Source organism: Cimex lectularius, unplaced genomic scaffold (assembly GCF_000648675.2).
Source record: "Cimex lectularius strain Harlan isolate CLEC.00 unplaced genomic scaffold, Clec_2.1 scaffold411, whole genome shotgun sequence".
NCBI classification, from domain to species: Eukaryota; Metazoa; Arthropoda; class Insecta; order Hemiptera; family Cimicidae; genus Cimex; species Cimex lectularius.
Window position 1 is genome coordinate 123,902 of NW_019392972.1, and position 25,309 is coordinate 149,210.

The 25,309-nt window shown below is 30.9% G+C and overlaps 2 protein-coding genes across 5 annotated transcripts in view; one reads left to right on the top strand and one right to left on the bottom strand.

Moving 5' to 3' along the window:
• The window catches only part of LOC106663311 (protein grainyhead), an 86,315-nt gene extending 76,448 nt beyond the window's left edge, over window positions 1-9,867 (top strand). For 2 of the 4 annotated variants that reach the window (XM_014388049.2, XM_024229543.1), the window contains 10 exons: window positions 1,749-1,860; window positions 2,842-2,936; window positions 3,059-3,115; window positions 3,191-3,289; window positions 3,357-3,536; window positions 3,608-3,660; window positions 3,829-3,960; window positions 4,042-4,222; window positions 6,380-6,444; window positions 8,871-9,867. In XM_014388049.2, the coding sequence (XP_014243535.1) occupies window positions 1,749-1,860; window positions 2,842-2,936; window positions 3,059-3,115; window positions 3,191-3,289; window positions 3,357-3,536; window positions 3,608-3,660; window positions 3,829-3,960; window positions 4,042-4,222; window positions 6,380-6,444; window positions 8,871-9,003 (1,107 nt within the window). In that variant the 3' untranslated portion in view covers window positions 9,004-9,867. The remainder of the gene's footprint in view (window positions 1-1,748; window positions 1,861-2,841; window positions 2,937-3,058; window positions 3,116-3,190; window positions 3,290-3,356; window positions 3,537-3,607; window positions 3,661-3,828; window positions 3,961-4,041; window positions 4,223-6,379; window positions 6,445-8,870) is intronic. The other 2 variants (XM_024229541.1, XM_024229542.1) reach the window with 2 other exon arrangements.
• A 5,420-nt stretch (window positions 9,868-15,287) lies between these two features.
• LOC106663279 (DNA repair protein RAD51 homolog 1) lies at window positions 15,288-21,389 on the bottom strand. The gene is made up of 7 exons (XM_014387983.2): window positions 21,184-21,389; window positions 17,714-17,851; window positions 17,441-17,650; window positions 17,177-17,385; window positions 16,986-17,115; window positions 15,554-15,675; window positions 15,288-15,457 (listed from the first exon to the last, which is right to left on the bottom strand). Exons 1-7 carry the CDS (start codon window positions 21,271-21,273, stop codon window positions 15,334-15,336), a joined length of 1,023 nt encoding a protein of 340 aa, XP_014243469.1. The 5' UTR covers window positions 21,274-21,389; the 3' UTR covers window positions 15,288-15,333.
• Between the last annotated feature and the right edge of the window lie 3,920 nt (window positions 21,390-25,309).

Below are 25,309 nucleotides of genomic sequence, written 5' to 3' on the forward strand. Positions count from 1 at the left end.
AAGGAGTGTATATGCCACCAGATTCGACCATTTCTAAGTCCTGTTCTGATTTTCTTGAAGAAAAGAGCCCTTTCTGTTGTGTATTGGTTTCTAGTTAATGTCTCATGCAATTCGAATGTACTTATTAGCGTGATTTTATAAGTGTGAGGGCCGAAAGTGTAATATTGAACACTGTATGGGCCCAAACTAAGCTTGGATATGTAGCTTGTAGAGTGATGTAACATGCATTAATGACCCTACTTGATTGCAGTTACGAATGAGTAAATTTTTTTCCTTTTTAAGTTTTAGACCTGCATAGGGAAGGAGTGTACCAGATTCGGACACTTCTAAGTCCTCTGTTCTGATTTTTTGAAGAAACGAACACTCTCTGTTGTGTATCGGTTTCTAGTGAATGTCTCGTTCAATTCGATTGTACTTAGCATGATTTTATAAATGTGTGAGGGCTGATGTTGCAATATTGAACATCATATTACTAAGCATAGACATATAGCCTAGAGGGTTATGTAATATAAGTTAATGACTACTGATTGTATTTAAGAATGAGTAATTTTTTTTCCTTTTGTATTTTATGCCTGTATAAGGGCAGGAGAGTAGATCCCACCAGACTCGGACACTTCTATGTCCTCTGTTTTGATTTTTTTGAAAAAAAGAGCCCTCTCTGTTGTGTGTTGGTTTCTAGTTGATGTCTCGTTCCACTCGAATGTACTTATTAGCATGATTTTATAAATGTGTGAGGGCCGAAAGTGAAATAACGAACACAGTATGGACCCAAACTAAGCTTAGATATATAGCTTGTAGGGTGATGTCATATAAGTTAATGGCTCTACTTGATTGCATTTACAATTGAGTAAGATTTGTTTTTCCTTTTATGTTTTATGCCTGTATAAGTACAGGAGAGTAGATGCCACTCGATTAGAACACTTCTAAGTCCTCTGTTGTGTATTAGTTTCTATTTAATGTCTCCTTCAATTCAAATGTACTTATCAGGTTGATTTTATAAGTGTGAGGGCCAAGAGTGAAATATTGAACACCGTATGTACCAGGAGAGTAAATGCCACCAGATTCAGACACTTCTACATCCTCTGTTCTGATTTTTTTTTAAAGAAAAGAGCCCTCTCTGTCATGTGTTGGTTTCTAGTTGATGTCTCGTTCCATTTGAATGTACTTATTAGCCTGATTTTATAAATGTGTGGGGGCTCATGGTGCAATATTGAACATCATATCGGCCATTACTAACCATATTGCTTGTAGGGTGATGTAATATATGTTAATGGCTCTACTTGATTGCATTTACGATTGGGTAAGATTTTTTTTTCCTTTTATGTTTTATGCCTGTATAAGGACTGGAGAGTAGATCCCACCTGATTAGAACACTTCTAAGTCCTCTGTTCTCACTTTTGAAAAAATAGAGCCCTCTATTGTGGACCAATGGTGTATTATTGAACAATCTATGCACCTTTTGATTTTTTTTTCTGGATAAAATTGCTTGCTTCAAAGCTGGTTATTGTTTTGTTATTTCAAACTTTATGCGAGATAAATTGACTATATGAAGCCTGGATCACTAGATTTAGCTTAAAATAAATGAAAGACCTGTAATTTTGTCAGAAAGTGTATATCTCATTTTTTGCCTTCTATAATTTATCTCAACAAAATAACGATTTCTGAATAATCAACAAAATAATTTTTTGCATTTGTGAACAATTCCATATCAATTAATCATATATTAATGAATCTTTGTGTTTTGACAGAGTATTGTAATGCTGATGTTCAGGGAAGAGAAAAGCCCGGAAGACGAAATAAAAGCTTGGCAATTTTGGCACGGAAGGCAGCACAGCGTGAAACAAAGGATACTCGATGCAGGTAAAGAGATCCGCAATGATTCTTATAAAGAAATCGAAAATTTTCTTTAAAAAAACAAAAATTGTCGTTCATTTTTTTAACCATCTAATTCTGTCTTCTAGACTGTAATGGCTAAGTATGTGTGTGTTTAAACGTGGTTAGATGGAAGGAGAACCTCAGGGGAAATGTGTTCAAGTGAAATAAAACAACGGATTTACTTATTTACTTATTATTTTTCAAGCAGTTTTATTTTAAAAAGCCATTTTGTACAGCGAGTAATAATTGGATAAAATACCAAAAATCTTTGCAATTTCATGAACTTCTCACCTTCTAGACTGTATTTTTTCTATTATTAAAAAAAAAATTAAAGTTGTATATGTCTTTTTTTTTAATAACCAAATTGTGTTTCTCACTACGAGATTTAATAAGTCAACTAAAACAGAACATATAGTAAGAGTTAGTCTTGAAACGGCATAAAAAATTATATAAGCTAACAAATTATATACCTATAGGTTCCATCTCATCAACACGTTATACAGAAGGTAAATATAAAGAAGTGTGCCTACCTGATTCTTTGACCTCACACAGCTAAGACTGGAAGGGAAAACATCAAGATAAGTACGGAATATTACATTAATGCAAGACAATTACCACATTGTAGCAAACTGCACATGGTAGCGGTTTATGTACCAACTACAGCAAGCATTGGACGCACCAACTGCAAAGGAAAAGCACTTACTTGTTTCTCTCACCTCAAGGTCCTCCTTCCTTCTTATTCTGTTTGTAGGATTTCTTTTCAAAAGATTCATTTATGTATATATATCTATATATTTTTCATATTGTCCATTTTTCCTGTTTTTTTTTTTGTTTTTTTTTTCAAAGCAATTACAATAAAAGATTTGTTTGGTGACGGTGTTGACAATAATGGTGTTGGAGGATTTCTTTTCTTAAATTAAAACATAACTTTGTCATTCAATTATTTACATGTTAATTTTTTTTTAGATACCAAAAACAGTGTTGGATTTATAGGCTGCATTGAAGAAGTGGCCCATAATGCGATTGCAGTGTATTGGAATCCACTGGAAAGCTCAGCAAAAGTACGTTTGTTTTTTATTATTAAAATAGTGAATTATGGTTACATTTTGAACCATGTTACTGCAGAATCATTTCTTAATGTTTTTACAATTATAATTGAATATTTTTTCTGTTAATATTACAGTTGAACATTGCTGTCCAGTGCTTAAGCACAGATTTCAGTAGTCAAAAAGGTGTCAAGGTACGTTTTATATTTTATTATAAACACATTACTTAAATTCAAAAAACAGATTTTTTTATATTTCCGATTTTCCAGGGACTGCCACTTCACATACAAATCGACACCTATGAAGATCCTAGAGAAGGACCTGTCATCCATCGTGGATATTGTCAAATTAAAGTATTCTGTGATAAGGTATGTACGGATTAATTGGATTTTATTCAATAACGAAACAACAATTTTTTTATCTTTTCTGATTCAGGGTGCTGAAAGAAAAACAAGAGATGAAGAACGGAGAGCAGCTAAGAGAAAAATGGCTGCAACGGGAAGAAAAAAAATTGAAGAACTGTACCATCCAGCTTGTGAAAAGTCGGAATTCTACAGTATGGCGGACCTCACCAAGCCTCCAGTTCTTTTCACGCCTGCCGAAGATATTGATAAAGTACTTCAAATTATAAATAATCGAAATATTATATATTGGCCAGTGTGAATTTATGTATAAATATTTTACAGTTGACGTCAATGGAACTTCAAGGATTTTATGGCCATGAAACTGATACTTCAAGGTATATTTAATTATCATATTATTAAAAAACTGGGTATGTGCATGTTTTTGATTTCAAATCATAACATACTTGGTTCACTATCCATTGTTATCAACTATTAAAAAAAAAAATGCAACACTTCAAAAATCTCCTACATAAATGTAAAGAGTGTTTACTTTAATTTTACAGTTTATCAAATGGAGAAGCTGGACCAATGAAACACAGTACACCATTTCTTCTACACTCAGTATCTGGGAAACCTGGAACTGTCCCAACACAAACTCTCAAGTTCCACAATCACTTTCCTCCAGATCCACTTAGGTGAGTTTATCAGACATGCACATGACCCAGGAAATTATCTATTAATAAAAATACATTTATTTTTTTACGTTGTTTTTGCAGCGATAAAAAAGAAGAGCCGTTAACAACTGATGGGACAGTTTTCTCTACACCACCATTAAAGAGGCCAAAAATTGTTCCACCGCTGAACGAACGAGTTATGCTGTATGTGAGACAGGAATCTGAGGATGTATACACGCCTCTTCATGTCGTTCCACCAACAACTACCGGCCTATTAAATGCAGTAAGTGTTAGATATTTTCACATCTTATGATCTTTTGAGGTAATGTTTCAACGAGGAACCTAAAAAAATTAATAAGAGTAAAGGATGATATCAGTAAAAACTGATATTTTCCTTAGTTATAGCTAGCCTTTTTGTCTTTTAAATTGTAAGATTTCTTGTTCAGGCTTGCTGGTTTGTACAGTACCAATCATCCTAGTCTATGTTTGCTATTTTCCTACATATATTTCCAAAATACAAAACTGCAAGGATAGGCAGACCATATTGGTTGAAATTCCAAAACTATTTTTTTTTCTTAAGCATCTTTAGCATAAGTAATACTTAAAATAGTATTACAACTTAGTAAGCAATATGATTTTTTTATCACTTATCTGTGTGAATTAAAAACTATATTTAGCTATATCATGGTTGGTTAATTTATTTTTGGAGAAGTATTGCATGTAAATGATTGCACATGAAATATCCTCTAAATATCTGGAGTAAATATTTAAAATGAATTAAATTTTATCTAAATTGAGGCAGACTTTAGCCAACAGAAATTTTACTCCGTCTGAATTTTTGATTTTTATACTGCTTTAATTTACAAATGTTTTGAACAAGACAAACGAAAGATAATAAGAAAATAATTAGAAAATAAGCTTTTCATCAGAAGTACTTAGCTTTTAATATTAACGTCATTATCTCTTCTATAAAATTATTATATTATCAAAAATTTGAAACAAAAGTTTAATAAAAGCAAAAACCTGACAAATAACACTTTCTTCTATGACAGTAACTGCGCACAATCTATCAACTGAATCACTTACTAATTACACTTCTTTAACTGTATGGTGCTATTTAAAAGAAAAATTTAACATTGCTGATTCACTTGATTTCTTTGGAAGTTTTTATGAAACATTCAAATTTTTTATTTATTTTAAGGTAAAATTTATTACACAGTTCGATTAATTATGTAATATTGTTTCTTACTCTTTGCATGAACATTTTTTTTATCTCGAAATTTCTTTTGCACACCATAAACGTTTCAATCTGTAAATACAATCTTTCTTTAACAACTAAAATAAAAGCACAGATATTCTATATTTCACACATAAATTATAAGAAAGAGTTGTTAATTGTTTTCTTATTTTTGCCTCAAATCTACAATAAAATGAAACAATGAATTTGTTTAAAATTAAGTGGCCAAATTAAATTGTTTTGTGCACACAAAAAATTGTATTCACAAATAATTTATTCGTGAGATTTTCTCCTGTGGTCTATGGAGTGATGTGCAGTTTGATCCTTACCAATCCTGAGCTGCCTTTCCTCGCCGGATACGGCGAAATGCCAAAACACGTCTAACCTTGAGAATAGGCAGACCAAGATCGTAAGGATCAAACTGCAGAATATCTATTTCGTCAAGCAAAAAACTGTCAGAATACAATGATCATTAAGTAGTTTCCAAACAACAACAAAATTGATGCCCTATTTAACTGAAAACTAATATCAAATGTAAAAAAAAAATATTTTTCTATTAAATTGAATGAGAATATTAAAAATCTAAAAAATTAGAAATTCTATCACTAAAATTTAAAAAGAAAAAATATAATAAATGTGTGTGTGTGTTTGTTTTTGCACATGCTTGTCTGTTGGCTTTTTTCTTTGTAACGAAGCAATAAATCTGATATGTTTGTTTAAATGTACATGAATTATACATAATTATAAACATTTTATGTATTGATTTTAATAATATTTGGATATTAAGAGACCTGGGATATGAAAAGTAGACGGGTGAATTTACTAACTGGTGCAGGGTCCTAAACTAAACTTACTTCTATTTTAGAATGTTTCCATTTTCCTTCAGTTACGGTAAGTTGAGGTGTGATGCTTTACGCTTTTACTGTGCATGGCATTTTGAACTAACATTTATTAGGGAATTAGAAACGTTTAGACGAATTCTAGGGCTTCATGAAATTAATGAAAGTTCGAGTCTTAATATTTTTTTTTAATGCCCAAATTGAATTTGAGTTTAACTTAAATACAAGATTTAAAAAAAAAAAAAACGTGATGCACTTTAGTGATTTGTTTTTTCGTCCCCCTTTGTTCAGTCATTTCTTCATTAACTGGATAATTCTCGATTGTCAAAAAGGAAATATTAATTTTGTTTTCCTCTTTTTGCAGATTGAGAATAAGTACAAAATTTCTGCTTCGAGCATTAGTAACTTATATAGAAAAAACAGAAAAGGGTAAGTTCGTTTTATATTTTACTCCTTTTAAATGACGCAAATCTATATCTTTTTAAAGACAGTACACTTTTGATATAAAAAAAAATTATCTTTTAGAATGTAATTAGCACTAACAATTTGATTATTAATGCTTCTTTGGTTAAATGTTTTTTTTAATTAACATTTATTGTACTTATAAATGTAATTACTAATTAAATAGCTAATAATATTTGTTTAGAAGTATACTCATCATGTTTCAACTTATTATTGAAAGGCAATAACCATAATTAATTTTATTTCAATGATTTTTTTTTTTAAGTATAATGCATAGAGATGGAAATATTGCATGAGTAATTGGTTTTAATCTCAGGGTCATTGTAATTTGTCCCGTAGTTCATTTTAACAAAACAAAATTGACCAACAAGCTTAAGTCAAGTATGTATGTGTATTGTACTGGTACAAAAATTTTAACTTTTTCTCAATAATATATTGAATTTTTTTATCCAATTGTGCAAGTAATAGCATAAACTTAAAAAGAGATGAGGAGTTGGTATCTCGACGGATTGAATATCACGATACGTCGGTGTATTTATTCAAAAGTGCGTTCGACTTCTTTCTGTGACTAACTTTAAATCTCAACTTTCTATGTATAAAATTAGTTTAATTCTAAAAAAAAAATGAGTCGGCCTCTTTACAAAATTAAGCACCACGACCAATATATGCCTATTGTTAAATCTCCATTATTATCTAGAGCTCTTTATTAAAATTAAGGCTATCATACTCAAAAGATTTCTTAAGGGCTGTCTTATTCCTTCAGGTCTTGCATTGTCTTTTATTCTCCTGGAGAAATCTCAACCTTTATAGGCTATCGCACCAACAGAGGATATGTTCCATTGTTTCTTCTTCTTTCTCGCTATATCTGCTGCTCTGATTATATTCATATGCCTCCATAGTCAGCAGTACTATCATTCTAGGCTTAACGAGTCCTAGGTTTAGTAGTTCTGCTGTTAGTTTCTACAATGGTCCTTAGATGAATTTTTTTGCATACCTCTGTCCTGGAGTACTCTATGGAACCGAAGCCTTATTCTTAACCCATAAGATTATTAAATAATATCGATAACATCCCCTGTTAATTACACTGATCATATGAGCAGCCGTATGATGCCGGTAATACTTCTGTAAGAATTAATATTTCTTTGGGAGGGGTAGTCTTTTTTTATGAAAGGACTATTATAGTAATAGAAGAAAATATATTTTTTGTGTGTACATTATTAGTATTTAATAATTGCGTATTAAATCTGCACCCTCAGGGCAAAACTGGATATAAGTCAAAAGCACAACTTTTCATGATTGTGATTTTAAAGTGTAAACTTTTGGTACAAAAACAATTTTTTGAGTTACTTTTTTTGTATTGTGCTCACATTTTGTCAAATTCAGTATACATGATTTATAAGTTATTCAAGTTTAAAAATAGGCAAGTAGAAATATGTCGATTTGTTGTTTTATACAACAAATACAACCATTTTATTTTTTTTTTTTTTAATTTAACATATAAATACGTTATAATAGATAAAAAAAAGAAATCAAGGATCTTTCAAAATATATACAATTTTTAAAAAACAACTGTTGCATCTGTTCTTTCAAGTAGTTTCAGTATTCAAAAATATAAAGATTTTTGTATGCTAAAGAGGCTATTTAGAAACATGTACAATAAAAAAAAACTTGTCATATCTGTACTTCCAAATCAACTTCAGCATACAAAAATTTAAAGATTTTTTTTTTGCAGAAGAGGAAGCCAGGCTGCCTAAAATATATACAATTTTTAAAAAGATAACTAGTTATATCTGTTCTTTAAAATCAGCTTCGGCATACAAAAGTTATTATATTAAAATATAAAATTAAACCTACAAGAACATTCCAAAATAAGCTACATTTTTAGTTAAGAAAAAAAAAGAAATAAACAATTAACAAAGTTAACGAGTAGAATTATTGAAATGTTGACTGTACATTTTCAAGATGTCTAAAAAGGAAGATTGCAATTAAGAGGAAATGATTTCCTTCTCGAATTTTAACGATTATACAGTTTCTCAGGCCTTAATATTTACTGTAACATGAGCTTCTCTCGTTTTGCCAAAATTCGACTTTAAAGTTTTGCCCCAAGGGTGCAATAATATATTTTTTTTAGTTGTGTACTTTTTGTTTATTGTTATCAATACTCCAAGTAGAATTGTTAAGCCAGTAATAATATTAAAATTCTTAACCCTTGACAATTTTGCTTAAGTTGCATTTACTGTGTTTTTATTTTGGAGCTGTATAAGCTGATATAATTTCCAAAATCACGGTACTTTATAATATAATCAAAGCTTTAACACAATTTTCGCTTCTTTTCTTTTTTTTTTTCAATGTATCCTCTTAATTAAACAATTTTTTTTCTTTTGTTGTAACAGGATTATGGCCAAAATTGATGAAGAGATGCTCACTTATTATTGCAACGAAGATGTGTTTTTGCTTGAAGTACGGCATTCTGAAGAAAGTGAAGATCTCTTAGATGTTGTGCTCGTGGAACTCTCAGACATATAATAGCATTTAATTATATATTGTTATGGCCATTCATTATTGTTTTCATGAAAAGTGTGAATGTTTCACAATTAAAAAAAAAATAATAAATAAAAAATCTATTGTTTTCTATAAGTATAAAATCACTTATTTTTCTTTCAATTATTATTTTTTATTTCTTAAAAAGAAATTTTATTTTTATTATATAGATTTGGTAGATATGTTAATATTGTTGATTCATTTTTTTAAGTTTGATATGGAAAAAAATTTATACAATATTGGTTTTATCTTTCTGGAATATAAAAAAAAAATTAATTAATGTTAATGAGTTGGACTTTCAAGTTCAAAATGCAGACATTGAGCGCTAAATATTTTTTATACACCTATGAGAAAAGTTTAGACATATAAACCAGGTATATTTTAATATTATTGGCTTTAAAATGATCATTTCTATATAATAAGAGCTTTATATATTATATACTTAAGAAAATGAATATTATATAATGCATGTGTTTCAAGATTCAGTTGCATATTATAAACGATCCTTTAGCTCATCAACATTTTATTTTAGGTTAAAGTGTGATCTCAAGATTGGTGATTTTATTTAACAACTTGCCATATAAGTGTCTATCCATTGTAACATGGTACCATATGTAATCAAAATATTAGTTTTAGGTCATATTTACAATAATATGATAATCGCTCAAATATTTAGATATAAACAAGTACTTACTACTTCTTGCCATATTTTATTGAGGCTCATTGGGCAAATATTATATAATGCACTCACACACTCATTAATAGAGTACCTGAAAAATGTGTTAAATTGTTATTACAAATTTGTCTGGAGTTTTGTTTTGTTTGTTTGTTTTTCTTTTTTTTTTTTTTAATGAAAAAAAAATGAAATGATATAAATAAGGGATTGCCAAGATTTTGTATAATACAATTGTTCTAATTTTTATCGGTTATATTTTTATAAAGGTAGAAAATGAAAATATTGAAAATCACTGCAGAACTCAATGTTTGCGCAATTGTGAAGCAAATTAGCTGTAATAAAAAAAAAAAAGATTAGAATTTGAAACTAAGTCTTGCCTAATTTATTTCAGTTATATATATAACATACATATAAACATATGTATTACTTTCACATAATTATTTTCACCCTCTTTAGTATTTAGTTACATGTAAGGTGTTATGTGTCATGTTCTAAAGCTTAGTTATTGTTACGAGCTTTTTGTCAATACATTTTTTATGTAATTAAATTATAACTCGTGTATTGTTTATAAGTGCCAAATTATTTAAGTATTAAAAAAATATGTTTAAAAAAAATCTGAATACTGGTAAAATCATAAGTGATTTAAAATAGAGTACTTTTAAATGGAAATATATTATTCGTCGTGTCTGATCTCACTACGCTACACAATTTTGATCACGTTTCACCCAGAAAGATTAGATTTTTTTTTTAATTTATACGGTTCTAATTTCCATTATTTAATTCTGTTCCTTTACTGACAGAGTAAATTGGACAAGTCGCTCTGTAATAATTTTTATTTGAAATTTGATTTTAAGTCTTACAAAACAAGTACTAGTCTTTATTCGAAGTAAACAAATTAAGAATGATTATGACTTTTTTTTTTAACAAATAATTTTTTTATGTCTAGTTGCCATATTTGCATTTCCCAGCAGTTTCAAAATTCTTAAAAAGAAAACATGAATGTTTCAACTTGATTTTTCCTGCTAGAAAGTGCTAGAACCGTCATTCAAAAGCGGACAAATTTGAGATATTGTGCAATGTGATTAATAGGTTTTTCTATTTTACTGAAATTAAAAAATATTTACAAAAAAACATGACTATGTATAAAAGAAAACATAGACAAACTACAAAAGTACTCTATTTTGAAAACAAACACTAAAAAAAAACAATAGTAATAATATTTGGCCAGAATTGAAAAAATGAAATAATAAAGACTTTTTAAATAATCACACCATTTATTTACGAAAAATGTAAATTTGTGTATAACAATGTTGAAAATTGGTTGACTCTCCATGACGTGAGCTTAACGCTTATAAAAAAATATATATATCCATTCATGAAAATTATCAATAATAAAATAGGATTAAATCTTTCTAATACTCTTGATAAATGTACAATATGCTTATTTAGATTTTCTACTCAATATATAAAGTTGGATTATAAATAATTATTAGTTCTTTTTTGGTTTTTTTGTGAATATATCTGTTGTTATAGTAATATTTTGTTGCAATATGGTTATAGTAATGTTTTGCCATATCTGATGTACTGACAAATAGAGTAAGCTTGCATGTTTAATATTAGTTATATGCATTTTTTAAATATAAAAAAAAGATAAGTAAAGTAAGACAAATAAATAGAAGAATACAATTTTGAATGTTTAATAATATGCAGTAAAATGTGCCATTATTATTGTATTATTCTATAATTAGAGGACTTTTTTTGTTAATTTTGGTTGTGCTTTTTTTCTTGCCAATAGTTAATTTATGTTTTTTTTTCATTACAATGTTTGAAGCAAAACAAAAATGCCACTAGTTATTTGTACTTTAATATACTGCCAAGCAGTCTTTAAGGTCTATAAGTACATTTTTATATTTCCATGTCAAGCAAATAGCTCTCTAAAATTTGTGATTAAAGACACATATCAAAATGAATGAGTAATTGAATTTGTTTTTGTTTTTTTTAGATCCTTTACAGAAATTGGTGTGTAGTAATGAGAATAGAGAGAGTGAATGAGGGTGAGGGCGAGAAAGAGATCCTGAAAGAGACGAAACGAGAGGGTGTGAGATAAAATGTACAGTTATTATAAAATCAATGTCTAGGTTTAAGAGTTATCCCACAGTCCAAATGTTTGTTTAATATATATGTTTAGATAATTAAAAGATATTCTGTTGTACAAAATATTTCTAGATAAATACATATATTTCCTAAAGTATGATCAACTGCTTTCCCAATTTCTAATATCGTCATGGATTTTGAGCCATCATGAAAAAATTTACAGGTTTGTTACATCAAACAAACATGCATCATACGTACACCTCCATAATACGATAAATAATTTTTTTTTTAAACTGAAACGATTCTGTTAGAATAGAATAATTTTATATAGATACATTGTTGTTTGAATTATTCATTCAGAGGTCAAAAATCAATTCTTCAATAAAATGTACAAAAGTGAAGGAGAAAGTTGTATATACAATACAATTTTTGTAAATAACTCAACATTAATAAAGAATAGAAATGAATCACTATACTATACACAAAAAAGATATAAATGAAAGAGACAATAAAATCCTTATTAATAAAAGAAAAATAAAGATTTAAATTAAACACCCTGTATACATATAACAACTAGTATTTATTTTTCATTTTTTTTAATATCATACACAGGGTCGATTACTGACTCATTAAATTACTGAATTTCATCAGGTGCTTCTACACCTCAAACGGAACAAAAAAGTTTGTAGGGACCACGGTCCAATTCTCAACCTTTCGCAGATATTCAGCATTTTATGTTTGTTTTTTTCTCGACTATCTACAGTTTTCATCATGAGTCGTAGTACTTGAAGTATTGAACTATTAATTTTTGGGAATATAAAAAAAAACTATTGAAAAGAGTGTTCAATTTCTTTAAGGAGACACCCTTCTAGAACTTTTAATTTAAATTTGGGTATAAAAACAAACAAAAAAGTTTTCACAAACTGCTAAATTTGAAAAACAAATAAATTTGCAACCTCACTGGAAAAATTCATGGTAGAGTTTGGAAAATTTCATAACAACTTTTTCGTTTAATAAGCTTTCTAGCAGTATACTTTTTTCTTTAATTACATCGAACCAAAATGCAGAAATTTTATAATGGGAAAAAAGAATGTGACGGTGTGAAAAAGGGGGAATGAAGTTAATATAGTAATTCAACTTTTTGTCCAGGACCAAACTTTATTTCCTTACTTTGACTTAATAAAAAGCACAAAAAGAAAGAAAAATTAAATAAAACAAGACAATGAACATAGTGACCAACCAAACCAGAAAAATTGGAAAAATATCTACACAAAACATATACAAAAGAAAAATAACATCAATACAGAAGTTGTAAAAAGCAAAAAAGAAAAATTCAACATAAAAATCAAAATAAAAACACAAAAAGGAGACAATAAACATTGTGAACAACCAAATTACATTAATTTTTCTTTTTTTTATTAGGTTAAAGTTGGTTTTTACAACTTTTGTATTGTTTGTTGCATTTGAGATGTACAAACACTTGACGAAATTTGTCGTACATACACAGTACATTTTTAGACTTTGTGTACAAAATAAAATTGTTGTTTTAAGTAACTGATGTTTTAAAGAGGAAACAGAAGTATTAAATAAATCAAGTGTTGTATTACATTATATGTGGCAAGGAGGTACATAAAATTGTTATTTACCAAGGATTTCTGGGGAAATCTATAAACTAATTAATTTGAGCATAAAAATAATCTAAAAACGCTTTCTTCTGCCTTGCTAAGATCAAGAATATTGAACCAAAATTTAATGGAAGCCTGAAAGGATTTATCATTGTGATAATCTACTTGAAATATAATGTACGAAGGCATTTATTTTGAATGATTTGTAGTTTTCTATCAGTATAGTAGTGAGGATTCCAGATGATTGAGACATATTCCTCAATAGGCCGTATAAATAAATTATTTAGATGGACAAAGAATTATTTTGATCTGATAGGTACTTCAGGTGATAAACCCAAACGTTTTAGAAGAGTGATTTTTGATTTCTTGAAAATGTGCTAAAAGGTAAGATTACTATCAAAGATGACGCGTAGATCTCTAATAGAAGTTGCTCTCATTAACCAACTGTGATTAATGACATAAGAGTGGAAAAGGGGAAATTTGAGGGGGTGTCAGTGTTATGGCGTCCCGGGTTTAAATGCAGGGCCACTGGATTTGAACAACACATATTTACAAACAGGCTGTTTTTGAAAAACACTGACCCCACGAGGGTTGATACGGCCTATGCTCTGGATTGATGCTTGATGTCTCTGTATTGTAGAAAGTTGAGTGGCTGAAGCTGATGATATAAGTTGCTGGTTGGAATGCCGTGGACCACTCTAATAGAGAGGAATCGCTTCCCACTCTTGTTCTATCCTCTTTCTTCTTTAGCTGCCGAAAGCATTGCTGTGAAGACATGGTGGCTAATATCACCAGTGGCACACTGTTCAATCATGGTCAACACATACTTTTCACTGTATAAGAGTGAAGAAATAATCCATTAATTACAATCCTATCAAAGCACTATTCCGTTCTTCACTAGAGAGGTAATCGTGAGCCATTGACGATTTAAGCTTTTAAGAGGATTGTAAGGATGGTTCAGAATGAAAGGTGTTGGACTAGGATCTAGGGTTTTATGCAGGCATCTGTATTGTACTTCTTGCAGTTGGATACAAAGTAGGGAGCTTAGGCAATAATTTGAAGGATTTTGGACTCTACAGGTTGGAATGCTGCAGATTGGCTTTAGTAATGAAGTGTAAATGAGTTTATTTTGTAGCAAAGATTTAAATCTGTTGTCAATAGTCTTTTGAGTCAAGTGCAGTGGTTCAAAGTAAACCTTAACAATGTAAAGTCCCAAATAAAGGATGACATTGGTTGCTGGTAGAGGATCAGAGTAGCAGTAGATTGACAACAATAAGGGAAAGAGTAAAGGTTTGGTTTTGTTGAGTATGATCCTCCATTTTTTAACCATTCATCAAAACAGAAAATAGTCCTGGATGTTCCTGAAGCCTACAGGATCTAGGTTTACTGTAAGAATGGCGGTATAGTATGCAAATGTGATTACTGTATTGTGATCGTTAGAAATATCTAGAGTGTGGGACCAAGGATGCTGCCTTGTGGAACACCCCCTTTGGCATAGTCTATGAGAAGGATGTTCCAATTTGTACTTGAAAGTACTTATTGGACAGATGAGGATGAACTTGAGTTTCCGAAGCAAGCCCGGATGCCATATTCGATCAAAGACTTGCCTAACATCTAGGAAAGCACTCAAGCAGAATTTCTTTTGACTGATGTTGCCTGAAATGACATTTTGCTTTTCAGGATTTCTCAAAGGATTTTGTGGCAAAATGACATAGAGAGATGTCACTAAGGTTTTGGGATAGGTTTTTTTTTATTGAAATTTAATCAAATATAAGTTACAAAATAGCATTCGACATTTGAATAAAAATAGACACAAAAATTAAATAAATCCATAAAAACACAAGAAATATAACAAAAATAAATATTTATTCATCAATAATTTAAAAATGTACACATGAAACAATAAAAAGAGGCAAATTTTTATTCATTAACATCATTTACCCCTTTGTCAGTAATTGCGAACATAGCTTCAGCCTCAGGTAAACAAGGTGAATCATAAATTTTGCAAATTCTTATGTCCCCACGTCCTTTCCTCAAGTTCAACCTAAAACCCAAAATAAAATACATAAAATAATAGTTAAGGACTAACAATAAAAAGGGTGGAGTAGAGAAACGTTAAACTAAGTTGACAAGACTTTACCTGGTAGTCGAAGCATGTGCCATTATATGACCGCCGGCAGGTTTCTTAGGATCTGCACAAAACACCGCCCCTCCGTCTACTTGTGCTATCACATGATTTGTCATGACAACTGCAACCCCAAACTATAAAATTGGAAAGAAATATTACAAAACATATTTTAAAGTAAATCGTTAATGTTGTTTCCTATATTTTTGCACTAGCATACATAACTAAAGAGCAATTATTTCAGCACAATTTCCATCACTGGACTTTGTCCTGATTTTTTCTTTGTGATGAATGAAATGGAACAGGAATCACCAGATTGGTGGATAATCGCTCAAAAGATATAGCAAGATATATATATAGACAGTTATACTTTTTCATGTACGACACTAACCCACATGTATGCAGACTTTGGTAAGTCAATGCTCACACCTATGTAAGTACAGGAAGAGAAACCGAAAAAAGTGCTTAGTTTTGTGGGAAAAAGTACTTATGGTCTTAATAATAGTGATGCCAAAATAAACTTATATAGGTTGTAGTACAGTAAAGGTTGGAGTCCTTATTTGGAAAAAAGTCAAAGAGTTGAAAACTGCATATACTTACAAAAGTATAATAACTTAGCATCAGGGTTTCTACAGTTACTCAAGTTTCTTAAGCACTCTTGGTTAAATTGGTTTAAATAAAAAGATGAGCAAGGAAACTGCCAGTTTACAAAATCTCTATATATTTTTTCTTTCCAAAAGGTAGATTGGAGATGAGGCCAGGAAGACAGAAACAAAATTTATTTTCTTGTCGAGCTTTCAGCAGAATATATCGCCTTCATCAGGACTTCGGAAAAAAATCGTTATACTATATGAACAGGTACATGTATGGATAACGGATATGGGGGTTCTACCAGCTATCCGTTATCCACACATGTACCTGTTCATATAGTATAACGATTTTTTTTTGAAGTCCTGATGAAGGCGATATATTCTGCCGAAAGCTCGACAAGAAAATAAATGTTGTTTCTTTCTTCCTGGCCTCATCCCCAATCTACCTTTTGGAAAGAAAAAAATATATTTAAACTGAGAAGGCTGATCAATCACCAAAGAAAAAAATCTCTATAGTACAGAGTTCTTTTAAAAAATGGGATTTGTAAGAGAAAAGCATGTATGAGATTAATAATAAGCTATGGTGTAGATAGAAAGCAAAGTAAAGTTTTACAAAATTATGCAAAATAGAATTTTTACTACATCATGATTATCAATTTTGGATTTTGCTACTTCTGATTACCATCACCTTTTCCTATAACTAGCCGCCAAAGGTAAAAACATTTGAAAACTCAACAAAAACTGATTAAAAGAATTATTTTTAAAAATTAACAAAATTATTCAATTTATGTGAACAGATTTTTTCTTTAATTAACAAAAATGAAGAAGTGAACGAATATCTAATGCTTATTGCTTACTTCATCTGCCAAACGCTGAAGCATTCGTAGAAATAAGTTAAGGTGATGTTGCCTTGCAGAGAGTTCACCTCTTCCTACGTAATCTGTTCTATATAACGATATTATGCTATCTACAATCAACAAGGCATATCTGAAAAATTAAAAAAAAAAATTCAACTCTGTACTTTAAATTGAGTTGATGTTTAAAATACCTGGATTCTGTCATCATGGCTGCAGCCAGGACTAAAAGGTTTTTTTGGTGATCTGTATTGAATGCCCTCGCTACAATGATATTGTCAAGCGTGAGAGTTTTATCCATGTTGAATCTTTCAGCGATTGCCATAACTCTTTCTGGGCGGAATGTGTTTTCGGTGTCGATATAAAGGCATTTACCCTCACCACCGCCGTTATCTATAGGCAGCTAAAATTTTCAATTAAAAAATTAAACTAGGTTTTTCGTTTCTCAAAAATCTTACTTGGCATGTAACAGCTAAAGTGAAGCAAAGCTGGGTTTTTCCAGTTCTGAATTCGCCGAACAGCTCTGTGAGAGAACCAGTTTCTATTCCTCCGCCCAAAAGTTTGTCGAGTTCAGAAGAACCCGTAGTTAGCATAACTAGCTCAGCTCTTTTCATATACACTGCAGATGCTGTTGTGAAACCCATTGAAACGTGTTTCATTGCTTCAGTCTAAAAATGTTTCATCGATAAAAACATCTTCATTATTGGTTAGACATTAAACAAAAATCTTACCAAAATTTTGTCAGCTTTTGCTTCACTGATTCCTTTAATTGCTAACAAGTTTTTTCTTGGTGTGTATGCAACGGATTCTATTGTACAATATCCAGATTCGACCAATTTTTTTATATCACTGGCACCGATTCCTCCAACCTAAATAAAGTTCAGGAATCATTTTTTTCAACAATAACAATTATAAAATTAAATATTTGCCAAAAGATTTAGGCAAAACTGTAAAAAGGCGACACATTAACATGTTGACTGATTAACAACTTCTTTAAAATTTCAAATTAACCCTTTTTAACTTCAAATTGACTTTAACTAAACATTAGATCAGGCAATCAGCCATTTGAACTCCACCTTGGAACTTAATTATACCAGAAGTGAAACGGGACTTAAAAGGTTTTCAAAAACTTCTACTCTCCCAATAGTATAAAACAAAGAGCTGAAGAAGATTCTGAGTAAAATACAGGGTCCTTATTGTGTTTTCACTGACAAATCAAACTGCACAAATGGCTTGTTCAAATTAACCTTTTTTAAATTCAAATTAACCCGTTCTATAAAATGATAAAAAACTTAGGAGATGGTATGAAATATAAGCATGTCAAGTAAAATTCCTAAATTTTGCAATTTTTGTTTAATATGAAATAAATGGTTTATAAAACTGAATTAATTAAGGTTTTAAGTTGAGATAAAAAAAGTCAGTGTCACGAGCGGGATTCAAACCCATGACCTTCAGCTTGATACGCCGCTACTCTACCACTTGAGCTATCGTGACTTCACGTGACGAAGTCATGATAGCTCAAGTGGTAGAGTAGCGGCGTATCAAGCCGAAGGTCGTGGGTTCGAATCCCGCTTGTGACACTGACTTTTTTTATCTCAACTTAAAACCTTAATTCAATGATATTAATTGGTCAAGCGGACCACGAAAACTAGTGGGTTTATAAAACATTTTATTTATTTTTTTAATCTTTAAATAATAGAAAAACCATTTGTCTTTATATTTAATTTTATTTAACTTTTAATTTTAACTGAAAATAACTATCATGCGGTATTTTATACAAGAACTAATTTTATATATTTTTTTAAATTCTCAAGTTAAAAGAAGAATCCTTAAAATCATCTGCAAATTTTATAAGATGGGCCAGATTGGCAAATAAACTATTACAAGCTGAGACAAGATGTGTCCCCCAGAGTATCTGACTCATAGAAAAAGGGTCATCCTCATATGATTAAAGAAAGGCCAGGCAAGGTTGACACACGGACACTTCTTTTGGGCCAAAGCCCGCATATGTGTCCAGTATGCAGAGAAGGTTGCACAATGTGTCCCTCCTAATTAAAGGGTGCAACTCCTTGGCCTCATATAGAAAGCATGTAGGAATGCCACCCGATATGAAAATTGTACTTGTGCACAGCAGAGAGTATCTGGGTACCCTGTTCTGAATTTTAGAGTAAACAGGGTTGTTTTATTGTATATAGTAATGATAGTTTTGAATACCTAGTGTGCATTGAAAGTGAAGGTATTTATTAGCGTGAATGTGTAGTGTGAGATAGTCTATGGCAGAATATTGATTACCCCATTGACCACAATTAGGTGAGTTTTATAATATGTGTAGAGGGCAAATATTAAGTACTCTACAACCAATTGAGTGAACAGTATGTAAATAGGAAGGAATGTATTTAATGATGAATGGGTTTGGATTTAGGAACTGCGTTGGGTGCTGAATTGACCGGGGAAGCGTTCTCAAGCCCGAGTCGGATAGTGTGAGACGGTATACCAGACGGCCTTAGCCGACATCCACCGCCCCATACCCCGACTCGTCTAACAACCTTCGTTCTTTAAACACGCGTTACCGAGCCCCTTGAGACCGGGCGCGTGCATATCGTATATTTAGTTCACAAAATCCTTTTGCCTGTAGGCTAGTAACGTGCCCCTCGTGAGGGTAGCACAGAGTGTGTTTACACATTTGTCGTAAGCTAGCTTTCAGTCACTTAGTTGTTGACAGCACCCAGAACCCAACCTCGGTAACGAGGCAGATAAGACTGATGACTGACCCCTGGGTGGGTGATCCTCAAAGCCCGTCGGTAATATATTGCAAATTACAAAAGTTCGAATTACTGTTGGACTGCGAGGGTGTTAGGCTCCTTTTCACAATACTTAGTTTATAAGTAGAAAGTATTCCTTAACCATTGTTGTACCTTATTCTTTTGTTAATATAAAAAAAAGGGGATAAAGTTGAAACAGTACAGCCAAGGTAGGCATTGCTCACCTCTATGCCCTGACCTTACTATCTTGAAAGCAACTAAGTTTTACCTTGTCCAAATTCATCCAAAGATGTCTCATAATATTCCTATGACTTAGAAAAGCTCTTTTGTAAGACGGATTGTCGTTAGTATACAGGTCTACTTTAATTTCTATGATTATTCGGAAATCGTGAGATGCGGTCTGGTGAGATGTAGGTTTCAGAAAAACATTTTCTTTATTGTGCCAACGTTTCGATCTTTATTGAGATCATCTTCAGGGCCTGGGATTTACAAACATTGTTTAAATTTAACAAATACATGTAGGATGTGGAAAAAAGTGAATTTATACAATGCAAAAAAATATTGTTTATATTCAATCAAAGTATTTCTACTCACTCAAGTGTTTGTTTTCTGCGTAACTGTGCCATTCTTGCATGTCGTGTTGAGAGTGCCAGTGAGATATTGCTGTTTTACGTTTATAAACAAATACACAGAAAACAACACTTTGAGTGAGTAGAAATACTTTGATTGAATATAAAAATATTTTTTTGCATTGTATAAATTCACTTTTTTCCACATCCTACATGTATTTGTTAAATTTAAACAATGTTTGTAAATCCCAGGCCCTGAAGATGATCTCAATAAAGATCGAAACGTTGGCACAATAAAGAAAATGTTTTTCTGAAACCTACGTCACACCAGACCGCATCTCACGGTTTCCGAATAATCATCGACTAACGGTCACTAATCACCACACATTTAATTAATTTCCATGATGTTTAATTAATATGATTCAAAAACAAAACAGATAATAGTAGATTCAGTACGTAGCCTTGCCTAGTAATTTAAGCACATCTTTATAACTTGCGATATCACAATTTAGCAAAGTCTGAACCAAAACAGTTTTACAATGACAGTTATACTTCATTATGCAAAATTGTTTGTCAATCATGTTGCAGCTGTCATATTGCACTTAGCCTTTTTCCCAATTATTTCAAACAATAATCAACCTTCTGAAAGTTGTTGTAATTTAAAATAACAAACTAAATGCTAAAACTGTGGAGGTACATTTTAAACGAAGAATAAAGCAATGTAAACATGAATTTGGCTGGATATTTTATGTTTTAGTAAACAACCTAATTGAAATAGATAAATTTACGAATATAAAATTGGCAGAATATGATTTTCAATGAAAAAAAACCTTAAATAATGTCAAATAAAAGGCAGAAAAACCTAATCACCTGAAGTTTAGCGATGAGATTGAAACTTTTCTCGTAGACATCCTCGGCGATTTCCGTGTCTGCGGTGCTCGTGTTTAAATTAGTCGTCATCTCGGCAAAAAGAGAAAAAAATTATTCACTTTAAATTAAACTGTCACATTCAAAAACAAATTTAAACAAAGTGAGACGAGTCAACGATGTGAGTTAGACCTGTGCAGGAAGGCGTATTTAACCTTCTCCCGCCAAACGGGCCCCGCGTCAGGAGTACCAGTATCAGGTTTGTGTTATCACAGACCAGCAAAGTACCTGGTACTGGCTTCCATTTTGCTTACTTGGCAAAGAAAGTGCCACTTCTTTGAAAACTATGCACAAAATTCTATTCGAAAGAAATACAAACGGATTTGGTTGGATTTCAAATTGGAACGATAATTCCCTTGTTTTATTAAATTGTGTAAATTCAGATAGTTCAGAAAGACAAGTACTTTAAATAAATACAAGAAAAAAGTTCCTGTACTATTTATGCCCCAAAACTAAAGTTTTTTTTATCATCATCATCATTTGAAACTCATCTGTACGAATAGGTTCCACAAGGAAGAGTTCTTGGCCCAATACTTTTTCTTATATAGTTATATCACACTTGTTATATTTATTATTGTTATATTTATTATTTCATATGTAGATGATAATAAAGTAAAAAAGTTCCTGTACTATTATACAATAAAAATAGAAAAACAAAATCTAAAATAATTTGAAATTTGGTAAAGAATAAATGATGCTTTTGTCCATTCGATATTTTAAAATGAGGTTATAATAAATTCAACATATTCCCCCCTATAAATGACCTTCAAATTCGTTATATATCTTGCCAGAAAAAAAAAACAAGTTTATAAAGAAAAGTTAATTATTTTTTTTTTAATATAACTATGTTAGTTAAAGCTAGGGGTTTCTCAAGTACACATTTATTTCAATACCACTTCTCTGAAAAATTTGTACAAAATTTGATTTGAAAGAAATACCAATGGACGATTTAAAACTAGAATGGAAATTATAGTTATATAGTAATAGAAAATAGTTATATCACACCGTGTATATTTATTATTTCATATGTAGATGATAATAAAGTAAGAAAGTTCCTGTACTGTTATACAATAAAAATAGAGAAAAAAAATCTAAAATAATTTGAAATTTGGTAAAGAGTATATGATGCTTGTCTCAATTATTTATTTTAAAATAAGGGTATAATAAATTCAACATATTCTCCCCATAGAAATGATCTTCAAATTTGTCATATATCATGCCAGAAAAAACCATGGTTATAAAAAAAAAATAAATAAATAAAAAGCAGAGCATAAACTATGTTACTTAAAGCTAGGGTTTTCTCTTCATTTATTTCAATACAACTTCCTTGAAAAATTTGTACAAAATTTGATTTGAAATAAATACCAACAGACAATTTCAAATTAGAAGGTAAATTCTCTTATTTTATTAAATTCTATAAATTCAGATAGTTCAGAAAGCTAAGTATTTCCTAAAACTAAAAGATAAATGTTCCTCAGTTTATTATAAAAAGAAAAAAAAACAGCATTGTAAGAGTGTCTGAAAACTATACTCCTACATTAGTTAAAATAACAAGCCTGGACAAAAATAAATAAAACACAGGGAGAATCTCTCCCACCTGTACAATGTACAAATGGTGTTCCACAAGGAAGCGTTCGTGGCCTAATATTTTTTCTTATATTAATATCACACTTGTTACATTTATTATTTCATATGTAGATGATAATAAATTAAGAAAGTTCCTGTACTATTATACAATAAAAATGGAAAAAACTAAAATAACTTGAAATTTGGTAAGGAATACATGATTCTTGTCTCAATTATATATTTTAAAATAAGGGTATGATAAATTCAACATATTGCCCCCTAGAAATGATCTTCTTTCTTAAAGCCATGGTTAGGGGGTGTCAGTGGCGGCAATGGTTTAGGCATTGACATCGTATTCATTGCTGTAATGGAAAGATCCCGGGGTCAAATTCAGTGGCCCTGCATTCAAACTTACCAATGGGCTTTTTTTATTAAAAAACACCAGCACCCTGAGGGTTCATATAACCTCGTAGTTGAAATACTCTCATTTAAAAAATGAAAAGCTAGGGTTATCTCAATTCTGCATTTTATAATATGTGTAGGTATAAACAAATCGTACAAATAAAATAAACCCTTTGCTCACCTTGGTATATTGAGAGACAATTACATCATATTAAACATAGTAGTGGCAGACTTTGATAAGGCTTCCTATCATAAAAAATCACTTGAAAAATGGCTCAAGTGTTCAAGAAAAATCAGGAATGACCATATCATTAGAACCTACAATTTAGGATTTTTTAGAATAAGCATGGAAGTGTGATTTTTGGCTTATAATGGCCATGTACGATGCCAAAATAAATAAGGCGGATTGACAAAGATACCCCGATTTTAATTCTTTCTCCTAAGTAAAGCAAGCATAGCTGTAAACGGCACATCTACACTTTCAGGACAGTAGACTTTAACTTGCAAAAATTATTTTCTTATCATGTTTCTAACCCAACCCATGCATATTCTCCAGTAATGCAAAAATGGTCAATTCCTGTTGAAGAAGCATAGCATCTCAACAATAAAAAATATTTATTTAGAAATCGTGAGATGTGGTCTGGTTTGATGTAGGTTTCAGAAAAACATTTTCTTTATCGTGCCAACGTTTCGATCTTTATTGAGATCATCTTCAGGGCCTAGGATTTACAAACATTGTTTACATATTACAATTACATTGTGGATGTGGAAAAGTGAATTTATACAATGCATGTTTATATATGCAAAATATATTTTATATATTCAATCAAAGTATTTCTACTCACTCAAAGTGTTTGTCTTCTGTGTAATTGTGTCATTCTTGCGTGTCGTGTCGAGAGTGCCAGTGAGATTTTGCTATTTTGTGTTTATATATGTTGGATTTTGAAGGGGTGGGGAAGGATGTCGATATAGAAAAGACATTTTTGTATAACGTGTCGGCTTCTTTGACCACATACATTTCCATACCATTTATCCAAGGCCTATCATACAAAGTAAACACATTTCTCTTGTCCGAAAACTTCAAAATAGCTTTCAAAAATTATAAAACAATTCAAACACTTTTTTCCAAAATTAAAGATCCCACACCAATACCAAATAAATCTGACGTAATCTACAAGATCAACTGTTTAAACTGTCCGGCAACTTACATCGATCTTAAATCCCAATATCTGGACAAGAGAGTAAAGCAGCATATCTATGATTGCAAAAAACCCAAGCAAAATCCTACAGCACTCGCTACCCACCATTTTGAACACAAACACAATTTCGACTTCAAAAATCCAAAAATATTACATACAGAACAAAACAAACATAAACGTAATTTCTTAGAAATGGTTTATATCAACCGAGATAAACACAGCATCAATTACAGAACAGATACATGTAAACTCAGTCGCAGCTACGCCAATATCATTAATCACATTCAATACAGATAACATACCTATATCATCACATTATATTCCACACATCAAATATTTTTCACATAGTCTTAATTTCCCAACAATTCAGCTTTCCTTTTCCTATTTATCCCTTTCTATATAATCCTGAAAGGATAATCTGGTCGAACCATCACATTTTTTCCCTTCGTTTCCTTTCACCTCAAAGAAGCCGACACCTTATACAAAAATGTCTTTTCTATACCGACTTCCTTCCCCACCCCTTCAAAATCCAACGTATATAAACATAAAATAGCAAAATCTCACTGGCACTCTCGACACGACATGCACGAATGACACAATTACACAGAAGACAAACACTTTGAGTGAGTAGAAATACTTTGATTGAATATATAAAATATATTTTGCATTGTATAAATTCACTTTTCCACATTCAAAATGTAATTGTAATATGTAAACAATGTTTGTAAATCCCAGGCCCTGAAGATGATCTCAACAAAGAGCGAAACGTTGTCACGAAAAAGAAAATGTTTTTCTGAAACCTACATCACACCAGACCGCATCTCACGATTTCTAAATAAATATCGATTAACGATCACCAATCACCACAAATAAAAAATATATGTATTATTTTCTAACATCTT

Bases quoted from the DNA above. Each gene is read 5' to 3' on its own strand.
- LOC106663279 (XM_014387983.2), bottom strand. From the start codon at position 21,273: ATGACGACTAATTTAAACACGAGCACCGCAGACACGGAAATCGCCGAG. The intron at 17,386-17,440 runs GTAAGATTTTTG...TGAAAATTTTAG, and splicing joins CTTTAGCTGTTACATGCCAA to CTGCCTATAGATAACGGCGG. The intron at 17,116-17,176 runs GTATTTTAAACA...TTAATTTTTCAG, and splicing joins GCCATGATGACAGAATCCAG to ATATGCCTTGTTGATTGTAG.